Here is a 17,438-nt window from a genome sequence, read left to right as displayed (position 1 = left end):
ATATATATATATATATATAATTTTAAAATAGTCCTTGTCAAAGAGACAATGAGGGCTGAATTAGGAACAAACAGGAAGGAGAGTGAGGGAGCTCTCAAGGAAGCAGAGAGGGAAAGGGAGTTTGGGAGGGGTTTGGGGTGACAGCAGGGCACACTCACGGCAGAAGCTGCTGTTTCTCCAGAGTGGGGGCTTGAGGCCCTGGCTCTGGCAGGTGGCCCCAAAGTCTTGCAGAGCCTGGCAGAGGGCCTGGTGGAGACCTCCAAACTCACACAGGGTGTTCCTACAGCCCACCAGGAAGGGCGTGAGGTCTATGCGGGAGGCGCACTGGGCCCACACGGGAGCCTGGAGCGCTGCCTCGCACTTTTCCCGCGCCCTGCGGAGGTCGGCCGCCCTGCAGTTTCCACTCGGGTTCTCCTGCTGTTCTGCTGGAATCTGCTGCTCATCTACCGGGAGACTCTGACAACTGGGAAGGGAAAAGAATCAGCCTAGGGACAGTTGTCCCCCTACTATGACACAATTTTTTTTTTTTCTTTAGAGGGAATCTTGCTCTGTCTCCCAGGCTGGAGTTCAATGCAACAGTCTCCACTCACTGCAACCTCCGCCTCCCCTCCCGGGTTCAAGAGATTCTCCTGCCTCAGCCTCCCGAGTAGCTGGGACTACAGGCACCCACCACCACGCCCAACCAATTCTTATTCTTGTTTTTTTTTGTTTATCTTTTTTTTTTTTTTTTGGAGACAGTCTCACTCGGTCACCCAGGCTTGAGTGCAGTAGTACAGTAGTGCAATCTTGGCTCACTGAAACCTCCGTCTCCCGGGTTCAAGCGATTCTCCTGCCTCAGCCTCCTGAGTAGCTGGGATTACAGCCACCCGCCACCACGCCCAGCTAATTTTTGGTTTTGGTTTATTTGGAGACAAGGTCTCACTTTGTCGCCCAGGTTGGAGTTCAGTGGCGTGATCTTGGCTCACTGCAACCTCTATGCATATCAGGTTAAAGCGATTCTCCTGCCTTAGCCTTCCCAGTAGCTGGGATTACAGGCATGTGCCACCATGCCTGGCTAATTTTTGTTTTTAATTTTTTTTTTTTTTTTTTTTTTTTGTTGAGACGGAGTCTTGCTCTGTCGCCAGGGCTGGAGTGCAGTGGCCGGATCTCAGCTCACTGCAAGCTCTGCCTCCCGGGTTTACGCCATTCTCCTGCCTCAGCCTCCCCAGTAGCTGGGACTACAGGTGCCCGCCACCTCGCCCGGCTAGTTTTTTGTATTTTTTAGTAGAGACGGGGTTTCACAGTGTTAGCCAGGATGGTCTTGATCTCCTGACCTCGTGATCCGCCCATCTCGGCCTCCCAAAGTGCTGGGATTACAGGCTTGAGCCACCGCGCCCGGCCTGTTTTTAATTTTTTATAGAGATGGGGTCTTGCTATGTTGCCTAGGCTGGTCTCAAACTCCTGGCCTCAAGTGATCCTCCAGTCTTGGTCTCCCAAAGTGCTGGAATTACAGGCATGAACCACTGCTCCTGCTCCTCCTCCAAGGTTTCTAAGTGAGGAAAGGAAGACTTTCACATTTCCTCAAGTGAGTTCTAGCAGCCTTGAGATGGATCAATTACACACATCACCCCAGAATGCCCAGAAGTCATAGCTCTCAAATCACACACACAAAGGAACATTCTGGCCTGTAATCCCAGCACTTTGGGAAACCGAGGCAGGAGGATCATTAGAGCCCAGGAGTTTGAGACCAACCTGGGCAAACGTGGCGAGACCCCATCTCTACAAAAAATTTAAAAATTGAAGAAGATAAAAGGAACATTCTGGTCTTCCTGCCCCAGGTGTGCCCTACAGTCTGGCTCCCTAGCTCATGTTACTATGAAAAGCTGGAGGGGAGGCCAGGCACAGTGGCTCACGCTTGTAATCCTAGCATTTTGGGAGGCTGAGGCAGGTGGATCACTTGAGGTCAGGAGTTCAAGGCCAGCCTGGCCAACATGGTGAAACTCTGTCTCTACCTAAAATGCACAAATTAGCCAGGCGTGGGGCGTGGTGTCATGCACCTGTAATCCCAGCTACTCGGGAGGTGGAGGCACAAGAATTGCCTGAACCTGGGAAGCAGAGGTTGCAGTGAGCCAAGATTGTGCCACTGCACTCCAGCCTGGGCATCAGAGCAAAACTCCATCTCAAAAAAAAAAAAAACCAGAAAAAAAGAAAAGCTAGAGGGGCCAGATGCGGTGGCTCATGATTACCTAGAACTTTGGGAGGCTGAGGCAGGCGCATCGCCTGAGGTCAGGAACTCGAGACCAGCCTAGCCAACATGGTAAAACCCCATCTCTACTAAAAACTACAAAAATTAGCTGGGCATGGTGGTGGGTGGCTGTAATCCCAGTTACTCGGGAGGCTGAGGCAGGAGAATCTCTTGAACCTGGGAGGCGGAGGTTGCAGTGAGCTGAGATTGTGCCATGGCACTCCAGCCTGGGTGACAGAGCAAGATTCCGTCTCGGAAAAAAAAGAAAGAAAAGCTAGAGGGTCTTAGGAGACCACTACCTTGGGTCAATGTCCTTGTCTTTCCAACTGTTCACAAATTCACTATCACTATGCGCTAGTTCGTCGCTGGGCATCATTAGTTCATCCTCTTCCTCATCATTGAAGTTCCCGCACACGCCGCAGACCTGGGCAGGGAGAGTGGTTTTTCAGTGCTGGAGAAGCACGACAGCGGCTTTTCTCCCTTCCTTTCTTCCTTCCTTCCTTCCTTCCTTCCTTCCTTCCTTCCTTCCTTCCTTCCTTCCACAAGAGTGGTTTTTCTCCCTCCCTCCCTCCCTTCCTTCCTTCCTTCCCTCCCTTCTTTTGAGTTTCGGGTCTTGTCACCCAGCCTGGAGTACAGTGCCATGATCTCGGCTCACTTCACTATTCACCTCCCAGGTTCAAGAGACTCTCCTGCCTCAACCTCCCGAGTAGGTGGGATTACAGGTGTGCACCATCACCCCTAGCTAGTTTTTTTAATCTTTATTTTTAATAGAGACAGAGTTTCACCATGTTGGCCAGGCTGATCCCGACCTCCTGACCTCAGGTGACCCACCTGCCTTGGCCTCCCGAAGTGCTGAGATTACAGGCGTGAGCCACCATGCCCAGCCAGAATGGTTTTTCCTGTTTTTTTTCCTGGAAACACTCTTGTCCATCCTACACAGAAAGGCGCTCACCACCACTGCCCTGCTCCATCCTGAGGAGTGGCCTCTTTGGGCAGGCACGATGTGAACACTGCCCCCTCATCCCTGCCAGCCATCAATCTCCCTGGGGCTGCCTCCCCAGCTAGCAGAGCCAGATGTTTTCCTCACCTTTCCATAGTAGGTTGTGGGGAGTTCAATCTCTAAGAGACGATTCCCGTCAAACTTGACTTGCACCCCGATCTTGATGTTAACAATGGTGTAGATGCTGCTGGACTTGACGCTGACCCCGGGGATCTGGGAGATTGCGGGGAGGGTGACCTTTTTGCTGTTGATCTAAACAGGAAGACAGTGACGGTGAGTAGGAGCAGGGACCGGAGTCCCCTCCCCAACACTCCCCTCCCCAACACTCCCTCCCAGGCCCGGCCACCACACCCTGCTCACCAGCACACGGTGACCCTTCTGCAGGGTGACCTGGGCATCATAGATGTCAATGTAGACCTCATGAAGGCGGAAAGCCTCAGTTCCACCTTCCTCCTTCTCATGCTTGGCACTGATCTTGAAGAACGGCAAGGCCATGGCAGGGTGGCACACTTTCACCAGGACGTGAGGGCAGGCGTCCGGGATAGAATGGTTGCTACCATCAAAGCTCACGTAGTGGGACTCCCCTGGGAGCTGACACACCCCCGTACCTGGGAGGACAGAGAGACAGCTGGGCTATGATGTTCCTCTGGCAGGCACAGGGTCCCTGGGAAACTAGTCCTGGGTTCTCCCTGCCTTCCAGAAAAGAGTCAAGACCCCAGGTCCGGCTGTGCGCAGTGGCTCATGCCTCTAATCCCAGCACTTTGGGAGGCCAAGGCGGGCTGGTTTGAGATCAGCCTGACTAACATAGTAAAACCCCGTCTCTACTAAAAAAATACAAACAAACAAACAAACAAACAAACAAAATAGGGTGTGGTGACATGTGCCTGTAATCCCAGCTACTTGGAAGGCTGAGGCAGGAGAATCGCTTGAACCAGGGAGGCAGAGGTTGCAGTGAGCCGAGATTGCACCACTGCACTCCAGCCTGGGCGACAAAGACACTACCTCAAAAAAAGAAAAAAAAGGCCGGGCGCAGTGGCTCACGCCTGTAATCCCAGCACTTTGGGAGGCCGAGGCGGGTGGATCATGAGGTCAGGAGATCGGACGGTGAAACCCTGTCTCTACTAAAAATGCAAAAAATTAGCCAGGCGTGGCGACGGGTGCCTGTAGTCCCAGCTACTTGGGAGGCTGAGGCAGGAGAACGGCGTGAACCTGGGAAGTGGAGCTTGCAGTGAGCCAAGATCACACCACTGCACTGCAGCCTGGGCAATTGAGACTCCGTCTCAACAACAACAACAAAAAAAAGCCTGGGGGCCAGGGTTAGGAGGCGTGAAGTTTATGGGTGGAGGGGGGCATGATTCTTTGGAGGAAGGATTTTTTTTTCTTTTTTGAGACATGGTCTCTCTCTGTCACTCAGGCTGGAATGCAGTGGCATGATCATAGCTCACTGCAGCCTCAAACTCCTGGGCTCAAGCCGTCCTCCTACCTCAGCCACCAGAGTATCTGGGACTACAGGCATGAAGTACCCTATTCAACTAATTAAAAAAAAATTTTTTTTAGAGACAGGGTCTTGTTCTGTTACCCAGACTGGTGTGCAGTGGCAAGATCATAGTTCACTGCAGACTCTAATTCCTGGGCTCAAGAGATCCTCCTACCTCAGCCTCCCAAGTAGCAGAAACTATAGGTGCAATGTCTTTAATTTTAATTTTTAATTTTTTAGTTTTTATTTTTTGTAGAGATGGGCATCTCACTATGTTGCCCAGGCTGGTCTTGAACTACTGGCCTCAACTGATCCTCCTACTTCAGCTTCCCAAAGCACTGGGATTACAGGCATGAGCCACCATGCCTGGTCTCCAGGGAAAGATTTATTTATTTAGAGATGGAGTTTTGCTCTTGTCACCCAGGCTGGAGTACAATGGCATGATCTCTGCTCACTGCGACCTCTACCTCCTGGGTTCAAGCAATTCTCCTGCCTCAGCCTCTCGAATAATACAAAAATCACAGGCTAATTTTTGTGTTTTTAGTAGAGACGGGGTTTAGTCATGTTGGTCAGCCTGGTCTTGAACTCCTGGTCTCAAGTGATCCGCCCGCCTTGGCCTTCCAAAGTGCTGAGATTACAAGTGTGAGCAGCAGTGTCCGGCCCCAGGAAAGGATTATAATACTCCATCTAAGTTGGTGGCCACTACAGGAGAAGGATGGGTGAGTCTCCCTTCTCAACAGTTGGAGGTCATCTTTCCCACCGGAAGCTCTTCGTTGCAGCAGAGTTATGAGCCAAAACCTGAACCCCAGTGCTACAGGCTGCAGGGAGTCTGTTGGGGAGTTGGGAGAGCTGGCCTCAGGGCTGTGGGGTCCCCCTATCACTGTGGTCCTCCTACCTGAGACCCGACAACGGAGTAGCCCATCCAGGGCCCAGCACATCTGGTTGGGTTTACAGCTGCTTTGGAAGCAGGTGATGTTGTTGTGGATGGAGCACGTGCAGAGCCTCGTGCAGGTGTCCTCTGTGTACCAGCGCTCCCCAACCTGTGGGCCACAGGGACCAGCAGAGCCAACAGAAAGTTGGAATCAGGAGATGGGCTGATGTCCTGGTTGAAGCTGGCTGCAGCATCTGGCCTTCCTCCTTGTCCCCCAGCCTTGGCCAGCCCTGCGCCTTCCAGGTTCTGAGCCTTCCTCCTGCCTCTCCTGAGCTTGCCCTGACCCCAAACATGTGGGCCTGGAAAGGGCAGGGCCCCTGCTACCTGGCCTCTCACCGGATGGTAGGAGCCTGCTGGGTCGGTGCAGCCACACTGGCCAAGGGGCACGCAGGAGGTTCCACTCAAGATGTAGCCTTTCTGACATTCGCAGCTCTCAGCACAGGGCAGTGCTTTGGGGCAGTCCCTCGGGTCGTTTATGCTGCTGCAGGTGGCTGGGCAGGGGCTGCCACAGGGGCTATAGCTGCTGCCAGGTGGGCACCTCATCGCTAAGGAAAATGAGAGCATTAGGAAGAGTGGGGTGGCATTTCCAGCCCACAAACCTTGGGGCATCAGCTCCTAGTAGTGGCTGGCCATGGTGGCTCACACCTGTAATCCCATCACTTTGGGAGGCTGAGGCAGGTGGATCACCTGAGGTCAAGAGTTCGAGATCAGGCTGGCCAACATGCTGAAAACTCATCTCTACTAAAAATGCAAAAATTAGCTGGGCGTGGTGGTGCACGCCTGTCGTCCCAGCTACTTAGGTGGCTGAGGCACGAGAATCTCTTGAACCTGAGAGGCAGAGGTTGCAATGAGGCAAGGTCAGACCACCACACTCCAGCCTGGGCGACAGCAAGACTCTCAAAAGCAAAAAACCAAAAAAACCAAACAGACATAAAATCTACCATTTAACACTTTTTTTTTTTTTCTTTGAGACAGAGTCTCACACTGTCACCGAGGCTGGAGAGCAGTGGTGTGATCTTGGCTCACTGCAAGCTCCGCCTCCCAGATTCACACCATTCTCCTGCCTCAGCCTCCCAAGTAGCTGGGACTATAGGCGCCTGCCACCATGCCTGGCTAATATGTTGTGTTTTTAGTAGAGATGGGGTTTCATCGTGTTAGCCAGGATGGTCTCAATCTCCTGACCTCATGATCCACCTGCCTCAACCTCCCAAAGTACTGGGATTACAGGCGTGAGCCACCAGGCCCGGCAACAATTTTTAAATGTACACTTCAACAGCATTCATATTGTTGTGCTGTCATTACCACCATCCATCACCAGAACTTTTTGTTTTGTTTTGTTTTTCGGTCTTGTTTTTTGTTTCACTCTTGTCGCCCAGGCTGGACTGCAGTGGTGCAATCTCCATGCACTGCAACCTCTGCCTCCCAGGTTCAAGCGATTCTCTCACCTTAGCCTCTCGAGTCGCTGGGATTACAGGTGCTCACCACCACACCTGGCCAATTTTTGTTTTTGTTTTTTTTTTTTTTTTTGAGATGATGTCTCACTCTGTCGCCCAGGCTGGAGTGCAGTGGCCAGATCTCAGCTCACTGCAAGCTCCACCTCCCGGGTTCACACCATTCTCCTGCTTCAGCCTCCCGAGTAGCTGGGACTACAGGCGCCCGCCACCTCACCCAGCTAGTTTTGTATTTTTTAGTAGAGACGGGGTTTCACCGTGTTAGCCAGGATGGTCTTGATCTCCTGACCTCGTGATCCGCCCGTCTCGGCCTCCCAAAAAAAAAATACAGTGCTGGGATTACAGGCTTGAGCCACCATGCCCGGCAATTTTTGTGTTTTTAATAGAGACAGGGTTTCGCCATGTTGACCAGGCTGGTCTCCAACTCCTGACCTCAGGTGATCCGCCCACCTTGGCTTGAACACAGGAGGTGGAGGTTGCAGTGAGCCGAGATTGCGCCACTGTACTCCAGCCTGGGCAACAGAGCGAGACTCCATCTCAAAGAAAAAAAAAAAAGAATTTAGAGGAAGAAAGGGAGGGCAGAATTCTGGAGGGTTCCTACAGGCTGTGGGAACAGGTGGCCAGTCACTCACGGCAGAAAGTTCTGTTCCGCCAGGCAGGAGCCTGGCCAGCCCGGGCACACAGGGACGCGTAAGCCTGCAGGGAGCGGCACAGGGCCGTGGTGTCGCCCTTGGTCCCACACTGGCCATGCACACAACTGGCAAAGCTGGACTGGGGAGGCACCACCTGATGACATTGAGAGAAGGGTCCTGCAGGAAGAGAGAAGGCAGGTGAGCCAGGGGAGGGGCCAGGAAGGAGAATTGTGAGCCAGGGGAGGGGCCGGGAAGGAGCAGGGTAAGCCAGGGGATGGGCCAGGAAGGATCAGGGCCATGTGGCTTCCCTGGGGGCTGATTTGACATCCACTTCAATCAAAACCTGGATTTTCCCACCAGGTACAGTGGCTCACACCTGCAATCCCAGCATTTTGGGAGGCCGAGGCGGGCAGATTACCTGAGGTCAGGAGTTCAAGACTCACCTGACCAACATGGTGAAACCCAATCTCTAGTAAAAATACAAAAATTAGCAGGGCATTGTAGAGGGCACCTGTAGTCCAGGCAACTCGGGAGGTTGAGGCAGGAGAATCTCTTGAACCCGGGAGGCAAATGTGGCAGTGAGCTGAGACAGCGCCATTGCACTCCAGCCTGGGCAACAAATCGAGACTCTGTCTCAAAAACAAAACAAAATGAAACAAAACAAACAAACAAACAAAAACCCTGGATTTTCCAGCCTGAGCAATACGGTGAAACTCTGTCTCTACAAAAATTAGCTGGGCATGGTGGTGCACACCTGTAGTCCCAGGTACTTGGGAGGCTGAGGCAGGTGAGCTATGATCGTGCCATTGCACTCCAACCTGGGCGACAAAGAATAAAAACAAAACAAACAAACAAACAAAACCCAGATTTGTGTGGTGGCTCCCGCCTGTAACCTCAGCACTTTAGGAGGGCAAAGCAGGAGAATCACTTGAGCCCAGGAGTTCAAGACCAGCCTGAGCTGCATAGCAAGACCTCATCTCCAAAATATTAAAAAATTAGGCCGGGCACGGCATGGTGGCTCATGCCTGTAATCCCAGCACTTTGGGAGTCTGAGGTAGGCGGATCATTTGAGGTCAGGAGTTCAAGACCAGTCTGGCCAACATGGTGAAATACTAAAAATATAAAAACTAGCTGGGTGTGACGGCACAGGCCTGTAATCCCAGCTACTTGGGAAGCTGAGGTGGGAAAATAGCTTGAACCTGGGAGGCAGAGGTTGCAGTGAGCCGAGATCACGCCATTGTACTCCAGCCTGGGCAACAGAGCGAGATTCCAACTCAGAAAAAAAAAAAAAAAAAAAATTAGTTAGGCATGGTGGTACATGCCTGTGGTCCCAGCTACTCTGCAGGCTGAAGCGGGAGGATTACTTGAGCCCAGGAGTTCAAGCCTGCAGTGAGCTGTGATCGTGCCACTGCACTCCAGCCTGCACTCCAGCCTGGGCAACAGAGTGAGACCTTATCTCTAAAAAACAAGAAAAAAGAAAAAACGGCCAGGCGTGGTGGCTCATGCCTGTCACTCCAACTACTTGGGAGGCCAAGGGGGAGGATCCCTTGAGGTCCATAGTTCGAGAACAGCCTGGGCTACATAGTGAGACTCCCCCATCTCTATTAAAACTTTCTCTTTTTTTTTTGAGACAGAGTCTCACTCTGTGGCCCAGGCTGGAGTGCAGTGGCACAGTCTCAGCTCACTGCAACGTCTGCTTCCCAGGTTAAAGCGATTCTCCTGCCTCAGCCTCCTGAGTAGTTGGGACTACAGGTGTCCGCCACCAGGCCCAGCTAATTATTTGTAGTTTTAGTAGAGATGGGGTTTCACCATGTTAGCCAGGCTGGTCTCGACCTCCTGACCTCATGATCTGCCCTCCTCAACCTCCCAAAGTACTGGGATTACAGGCATGAGCCATTGCACCCGGCCTATTAAAACATTTTTGATAGAAAAAAAAAAAAAAAAGAAAAGAAAGAAATCCCGGATTTATCTACTGCCTGAGACACAAATACAGACCCATCAGTCATAGGTCCCAAGAAGGTGACCACTGGCTGGCCCTGTGTTCCCATTTGCCTTCCTCGTGCCTTTCCATCTGTTTCTGGTCTTGTTTCTCCCTCCCTGACTAGACTCCCTCCCCAGTCTCCTGTCCTTCAGGGAGGAAAAAGGGCCAGCAGGGGCATGTCTTACCCTGAGGGTTTATTAAGATCGCACAGTTCTTGTTCCAGGCATCTGCCATGCTGTTCTCCTGGCAGCTGGAGGGCTTGCCACCCACAAGGAAACAGCTGAATGAGGAGAGAACAGAAACTGAGGGCTACAGGCTGGGCACAGTGGCTCATGCCTATAATCCCAACACTTTGGGAGGCCAAGGTAGGAGGATTGCTTGAGACTAGAAGTTCAAGACCAGGCTGGGCAACATAGTGAGATCCCATCTCTACACAAAACTTTTAAAAATTAGCCGGGCGTGGTGGCATGTGCCTATAGTCCCAGCTACTCAAGAGGCTGTGGTGGGAGGATGGCTTGAGCCCAGCAGTTGGAGGCTTTAGTGAGCTATGATTGCACCACTGCACTGCAGCCTGGGCAACAGTGCAAGACCCTGTCTCAAGAGAAGAAAAGAAAAAAAGGAAAGGAAAAAGGGAAGGGAAGACCTGAGGGCCTGAGGAACCATCTCCCAAACCGAAGCAAAAGTGGACAAGGATCTGGGCGTAGTGGCTCACACCTGCAATCCCAGCACTTTGGGAGGCCAAGGCAGGCAGATCACCTGAGGTCAGGAGTTTGAGACTAGCCTGGCCAACATGGAGAACTCCTGTCTCAAATAAAAATACAAAAATTAACCGTGTGTAGTGGAGAGCACCTGTAATCCCAGCTACTTGGGAGGCTGAGGCAGGAGAATCACTTGAACCTGGGAGGTGGAGGTTGCAGTGAGCCAAGATTGTGCCACTGCACTCCAGCCTGGGTGACAGAGCGTGACTCTGTCTCAAAAACAAAACAAAAAGTGGACAGGGAAAGAGAGAGGGATACAGGAGAAGAGGACAAAACGGTGCCCTCAAGTGGGAAGGCCAGGAGATGCAGCAGGAAGGAAAAAGGCTAGACCTCAGGGTGAACTCAAGTGGACCCTCCAAAGAGATCACTAAACATAGGAGAAGTCAGCAGGCGTGGGCGTGGGGGCGGGGAGGTCAGAACAGCTTCTTACCAACTCCAATCTTGGAGAGTCTAAACAGGAGAGATTGCCAGTTTCCGGCCAGTAGGGAGGTACAGCACAGAGGGAGTGGGGACACACAAAGGACACTTCCAAGCTGCCCCCCCGAGGCCTTTCCCTGGCCCAGCCCCTCCTGCCTGGCTCCCCCGGCCCCCAGCTCACCCAGGTTCAGAGGATTCAGGTAACTTCCAGGCTGCCCCCAGCTGCACGGAATCGCCCGCAGGCTTTCTGTCAGGGCGCTGATTGTCATCCAAGCTGTTGTTGTTGTAGTTCCCTGGAGGAGGGAGTCGTTAAAACAGGCAACAAAGGGCCCCCCAACAGGCCAGTCCCCAGGGCCACCATCCTCCTGGCCAGAAGAGGCACCCTCACTCTTCACTCTGCATAGCAAAGTTAACCCTTTCTGTCTTTTGCTTTTTCTTCTTTTTTGAGATGGAGTCTTGCTCTGTCGCCCAGGCTGAAGTGCAGTGGCATGATCTCGGCTCACTGCAAACTCCGCCTCCCAGGTTCAAGCGATTCTCCTGCGTCAGCCTCCCGAGTAGCTGGGATTACAGGCGTGCACCACCATACCCGGCTAATTTTTGTATTTTTAATAGAGACAGGGTTTCACCACGTTGGCCAGGCTGGTCTTGAACTCTTGACCTCAAGTGATCCACCCTCCTCGGGCTCTCAAAGTGCTGCATTTATAGGCATGAACCACAGTGCGCGGCCCCTTTCTGTCTCTTTATCTCCATCTTCCCTTAACTCCTACCTTCATGCCTAATGTCCTCAACCAATTAGTCAGTTGACAAGTACTTAGAACACCTCACAGAGATGTGGGGGGACCAGGTCACACGCCTCCTCGTTGCCCCAGCTTTCCCTGCAGATGCCCAGGAAACTCACCGCACAGCCCACAGAGCTGGCCGCCATAGGAGGAGGGGACTGTCACTTCCACCAAGTGGCTCCCATCGTAGCGAACTTGGAGCCCAAAGTTTGTGTAGAGGAGGACAAAGTTGCTGCTGAGCCTTATGGTCACCCGGCCTTGTGCAGGCCACACAGGTAGGGCCACCCGACGGCCATTCAGCTTCAGAGGCAGGGAGGACGTAGAAAGGAGAGTCAGGAAGGAACTTGGGTTAAAGTCAAGGATGGGGGCTCATGCCTGCAAACCCAGCACTTTGAGAGGCCAAGGCGGGAGGATTGCTTGAGCCCAGGATCTCGAGATCAGCCTGGGCAACATGGAGAAACCCCGTCTCTACAAAAAGTAAAAAAAAAAAAAAAAAAAAAATAGCCGTGCAGGTGGTGAGTGCCTGTAGTTCCAGCTACTTGGGAGGCTGAGGCGGGAGGATCACTTGAGCCCAGGGGGTCAAGGCTGCAATGAGCTATGATTGCACGACTGCACTCCAGCCTAGGTGATAGAGCAAGACCCTGTCTCAAAAAAAAAAAACAAAAGCGGTGAGAGGGGAGCAAAAAACTGGGAGCAGGAGGGGCTAGTGCCGGTGGGCATTTCACAGAGGGAAGAGGGAGTCCAGGAAAGAGGTCTGGGTCAGCTGCAGGTGCCTCCCAGGTGCTCTAAGGAGCCAGAGAGGTGGGCATGTGGGCAAGGAGGGGCACAGGAGAGAAGCAAGCAGGCTGGGTGTTCAGGGTCCAGGAGGCAGGAGGAAGACACCCACCATGACCTTACAGCCTCTGAGCAGTGAGATGCTGAGGTCAAAGACTGTCACGTGGACAGCTTTGATGTAGGAGACCTCCAGGCTCCCCCCGCGGTTCTCGTTGGTGGCGCTCACAACAAAATAGCTGTCTTGGGACCTGGACCAGCAAGGCCGGGTCAGGACATAGGTGCAGGTGCCCATGAAGTGGTGCAGGGCGCCATCGAAGGTCAGGTAGTGGGGGTCGCCCGAGGCCGTGCAGGTGGCGGCACCTGCGGAGGAGAAGATGGAGTTCACAGTCTCACTGCTCCACTCCCCGGAAGCTCTGACCCAGAGCTGCCATCCTGGCGAGTCCACATTGGCATGGTCCCCACGGCCCACCCGCAGGTGTGGTGTCTCCCTAGGAAGTGTGGTTGGCTTGGTTTGGAGCTGCCGAAGAGAAACACTGACGTCCCCAATCTCCCCCTCTGGGTCCTTGACAATGCTGCCTCTCCTAGGCCTTGGTGGAGACTCAGCCGTCTGGGGAAGCTGCTTTGGGCAGGACCCATCACCTTGCCTGGTGTTGCCTGGGCAGCCCCTGGCTCACCTTCCACCCTGACGGCTCACCTTGGGCATGGCAGCCATAGATACCATTCTGCAGGCCACAGAACTCCTGGGCCCTACACCTCCAGGGCTGGCAGCGAATTCTGTTGTTGCTTTCACAGACGCACAGCTCTTTGCAGCCCGGCTTGTACCACCGCTCCCCTACCTGGGGAAAGACAGCAGGGAAGGAAGAGACAGTGGTTTGTATTGTTTTGTTTATTTCCAGATCTGACACCAGAGCCCACCAGAGCTGTTCAGATCACTGGCTGAATCGTGGGGAGACATCCTCTCTTCCTGAAGCTCCGAGATTCGCTGCAAAAGCTCGGCATCCATTCATTGCTTCAGTCACTTCATTATTTCTGGGTCTGTTCATCATTTCAACCAAAATTGATCTATCCGAGGCCAGGTGTGGCGGCTCATGCCTATAATCCCGGCACTTTGGGAGACCGAGGTGGGCAGATCACTTGAGGTCAGGAGTTTGAGACCAGCCTGGCCAACATGGCAAAATCCCATCACTACTAAAAACACAAAACTCAGCCTGGCGTAGTAGTGCGTGCCTGTAATCCCAGCTACTCGGGAGGCTGAGGCAGGAGAATCACTCAAACCCAGGAGGCAGAGGTTGCAGTGAGCTGAGACCGTGCCACTGAACTCCAGTCTGGGCAACAGAGTGAGACTCCGTCTCAAAAAACAAGCAAACAAACAAACAAACAAACAAAAAACCAAGGTCCAGGTGTGGTGGCTCATGCCTGTAATCCCAGCACTTTGGGAGGCCCAGGTGGGCAGATAACGAGGTCAAGAGATCAAGACCATCCTGGCCAACATGGTGAAACCGCCCCCTACCCTGTCTCTACTAAAAATTCAAAAATTAGCTGGGCATGGTGGCACACGCCTGTAGTCCCAGCTACTCGGGAGGCTGAGGCAGGAGAATTGCTTGAACCCAGGAGGCGGAGGTTGCAGTGAGCCGAGATGGTGTCACTGCACTCCAGCCTGGGGACAGAGAGAAACTCTGTCTCAAAAACAAAACAAAACAAGAAACAAAAAGAAAAGAAAGAGCTTGCAGGGGTTGTGAGAGCAGGGAGCAGGCCCTTTCTGGCTGCAGGGCTGAGAGGTCCACGCAGCCGCTCACCTTGAAGTAGCTGCCTGCAGGGTGGAGGCACCCACACTGGGAGCGAGGTACACACTCGAGGCCACTGAGGACGAAGCCTGGATTGCATTCACAGGCCTCCACGCACCGGTCTGAGCAGAACATGCCAGTGAATCCTGAATGGCAGGTGTCAGGGCATGGCTTGGCACACAGGGAGTACTTGCTGTTGGGCGGGCAAGCCATTGCTGGTGGAGGGAAAAGCTTGGGTGAGAAGGAGACAAACAAGCCATGAGGCCAGGTGGGAAACAGGAAAGACACGTTCGGAAGGGTCCCAGCTCCAGGCTTCTGGCCAGTCTCGAGAAGAGAAAGTGACTGTGAGAAGCTTCCCCAAGAAGCCTGGCTGGCTCCCTGGGGCTGCAGGGCCAGCACTAAGGCGCCTGCCCTGAGAGCCTTAGATAGACCTATGGTGGGAACAGACGGACTCACCACTGGTAATGCTGCTGTGAAAACATGCCCCAGGTGAGCTGTTGGCCTGCAGGGGACTGGGGCCACCTGTGAGATCTGAGTCAGGGGATAGACCTGCCCTGAAGCAGCTTCCCCAAAGGGCTGGGCCACACCAGGAGCTGGGAGGCAGCCTCGTTGCCTCCCCTGCCTAGGGCCTGTACCGTGTGCCTGCATGTGATGACTTGGCTGCACAGAAACACTTTTTTTTTTCTTTTTTAAAGACAGAGTTTCACTCTTGTTGCCCAGGATGGAGTGCAGTGGTGCAGTATCTGCTTATTGCAACCTCCACCTCCTGGGTTCAAGCGATTCTCCTGCCTCAGCCTCCCAAGTAGCTGGGATTACAGGCGCCCACTCCCACATCCAGCTGATTTTTGTATTTTTATTTATTTATTTATTTAATTAATTATTTATTTATTTTTTTGAGACAGAGTCTCGCTCTGTCGCCCAGGCTGGAGTGCAATGGCGCAATCTCGGCTCACTGCAACCTCTGCCTCCCAGGGTCAAGCAATTCTCTGCCTCAGCCTCCTGAGTAGCAGGGATTACAGGCGCATGCCACCATGCCCGGCTAATTTTTGTATTTTTAGTAGAGACAGGGTTTCACCATCTTGGCCAGGCTGGTGTTGAACTCCTTACCTCATGATCCACCCACCTTGGCCTCCCAAAGTGCTGGGATTACAGGCGTGAGCCACCACACCCAGCCTATTTTTATTATTTTTTGAGATGGAATCTCACTCTGTCACCAGGCTGGAGTGCAGTGGTGCAATTTCGGGTCACTGCAACCTCCACCTCCCAAGTTCAAGCGATTCTCCTGACTCAGCCTCCAGAGTTGCTGGGACTGCAGGCATATGCCACCATGCCTGGCTAATTTTGGTATGTTTAGTAAAGACGGGGTTTCAGCGTGCTGGCCAGGTTGGTCTCGAACTCCTGACCTCGTGATCCACCGCCTCAGCCTCCCAAAGTGCTGGGGTACAGGTGTGAGCCACTGCGCCTGGCCTCTCCCCTGCATTTGGCACAACTCACGGCAGAACTGGGGTTCCCTCCAGGGCTTCACAGCATGGCCTGCGTGCTGGCAGGTGGTGGTCATGGTGGACATGTGTGTGCATAACAAGTGCTGCAGTCCCTGGAATCTGCACATATCAAGCATGCAGCTGTCGAAGAAGGAAGTGGCCTTCACATGCAGCAGGCATGTCCTACAGGGAGAGACCAAGTCGGGGGAATGGGGTGGAGGGGGCCAGACCCTTGGAGGTCACCGCCCCTGCGTGACCCTGCCTGCCCTCCTTCATACTCAAACGGGCCACGGGTGTCAACCAGCCGTCCACAGAATCCTGGCCCCGACATGCTGCTCTGCAGAGATGAATCACAAGACGGAGGATTCACCACCTGGTGCTTCTGACACCTGCAAGAGACCCACCCCAAACGCCCTAAAGACAAAGACTTGCTTCCAGCTCAGCCCTAACCCAGCAGGCAGCAAGGTTGGCAGGCCGGGTCCTGGTTGGCAAACCAGCCCGTCAGCTGGGAAACCCCTCCCAGAGGACGTCTGAACACCGAGCCCTGGCCAGGCACTGTGGGAGGCCGAGGCAGGGAGAATCGCTTGAGCCCAGGAGTTCCAAGCCAGCCTGGGCAACACAGTGAGATTCCATCTCTACAAAAATAAATATGAAATTAGCTGGGTTTGCTGGCGCACATCCATAGCCCCAGCTACTCAGGAGGCTGAGGTGAGAGGATCAGTTGAGCCCAGGACTTGGAGGCTGCAGTGAGCTGTGATTGAACCACTGCACTCCAGCCTGGGTGACAGAGCAAGGCCCTGTCTCTAAAAACAAACAAACAAACAAACAAAGAAGAATATTGAGCAACTGAAAGAACAACTTAAAGTCTCCAGGGTAGAGAGGAGAAAGGGGCAATGCCAGTCATTTTTAAAGGGAGGGCACAGGCTGGGTGCGGTGGTGCATGCCTGTCATCCCGGCATTTTTGGGAGGCCAGGGCAGGCGAATCACCTGAGGTCAGGAGTTTGAAACCAGCCTGGCCAACATGATGAGACCCTGTCTCTATTAAAAATACAAAAATCAGACAGGTGTGGTGGCGTGTGCCTATAATCCCAGCTACTTGGGAGATTGAGGCTCGAGAATCACTTGAGCCCAGGAGGCAGAGGTTTCAGTGAGCTGAGATTGCACCACTACACTCCAGCCTGGGTGACAGAGCAAGATTCCATCTCAAAAAAAAAAAAAAAAAAAGTTGGGGAGGGCCAGCAGCCTGGTCAACATAGTGAGACTTCCCATCTCTACCAAAACATTTTGTTAAAGTTAGCTGGGCATGGTATAATCCAAGCTACTTGGGAGGCAGAGAAGGGAGGATTGCTTGAGCCCAGGAGTTTGAGGCTACAGTAAGCCACGATCATGCCATTGCACTCCAGCTTGGGAGACAGACGGGGATCCCATCTCAAAAAAAAAAAAAAAAAAGGGGGGGTTGGGGAGGACTGGGCGTGGTGGCGTGGTGGCTCACACCTGTAATCCCAGCACTTTGAGAGGCCACGGCAGGTGAATCACTTGAGGCCAAGAGTTTGAGACCAGCCTGGCCAACATGGTGAAATCCCATCTCTACAAAAATAAGAAAATTAGCCGGGCGTAGTGGTGGGCGCCTGTAATCCCAGCTACTCAGGTGGCTGAGGCAGGAGAATTGCTTGAGCCTGGGAGGTGGAGGTTGCAGTGAGCTAAGATCACACCACTGCACTCCAGCCTGAGCGAAAGAGAGAGACTCCA

General features: G+C 53.2%; 1 protein-coding gene across 1 annotated transcript in view; it reads right to left on the bottom strand.

Moving 5' to 3' along the window:
• Positions 1–17,438, bottom strand: part of ZAN (zonadhesin) — a 63,450-nt gene that overhangs the window by 19,197 nt on the left and 26,815 nt on the right. Inside the window, 15 exon segments of the mRNA XM_026456664.1 lie at positions 159–463; positions 2,524–2,648; positions 3,312–3,476; positions 3,585–3,832; positions 5,597–5,741; positions 5,969–6,177; positions 7,716–7,892; positions 9,882–9,976; positions 11,053–11,164; positions 11,770–11,950; positions 12,537–12,784; positions 13,119–13,260; positions 14,221–14,423; positions 15,703–15,872; positions 15,968–16,078. Coding sequence (XP_026312449.1) covers positions 159–463; positions 2,524–2,648; positions 3,312–3,476; positions 3,585–3,832; positions 5,597–5,741; positions 5,969–6,177; positions 7,716–7,892; positions 9,882–9,976; positions 11,053–11,164; positions 11,770–11,950; positions 12,537–12,784; positions 13,119–13,260; positions 14,221–14,423; positions 15,703–15,872; positions 15,968–16,078 — 2,636 coding nt within the window.

Source organism: Piliocolobus tephrosceles, chromosome 8 (assembly GCF_002776525.5).
Source record: "Piliocolobus tephrosceles isolate RC106 chromosome 8, ASM277652v3, whole genome shotgun sequence".
Classification (NCBI taxonomy): Eukaryota; Metazoa; Chordata; class Mammalia; order Primates; family Cercopithecidae; genus Piliocolobus; species Piliocolobus tephrosceles.
This window is presented reverse-complemented; position numbering and strand designations above follow the sequence as displayed.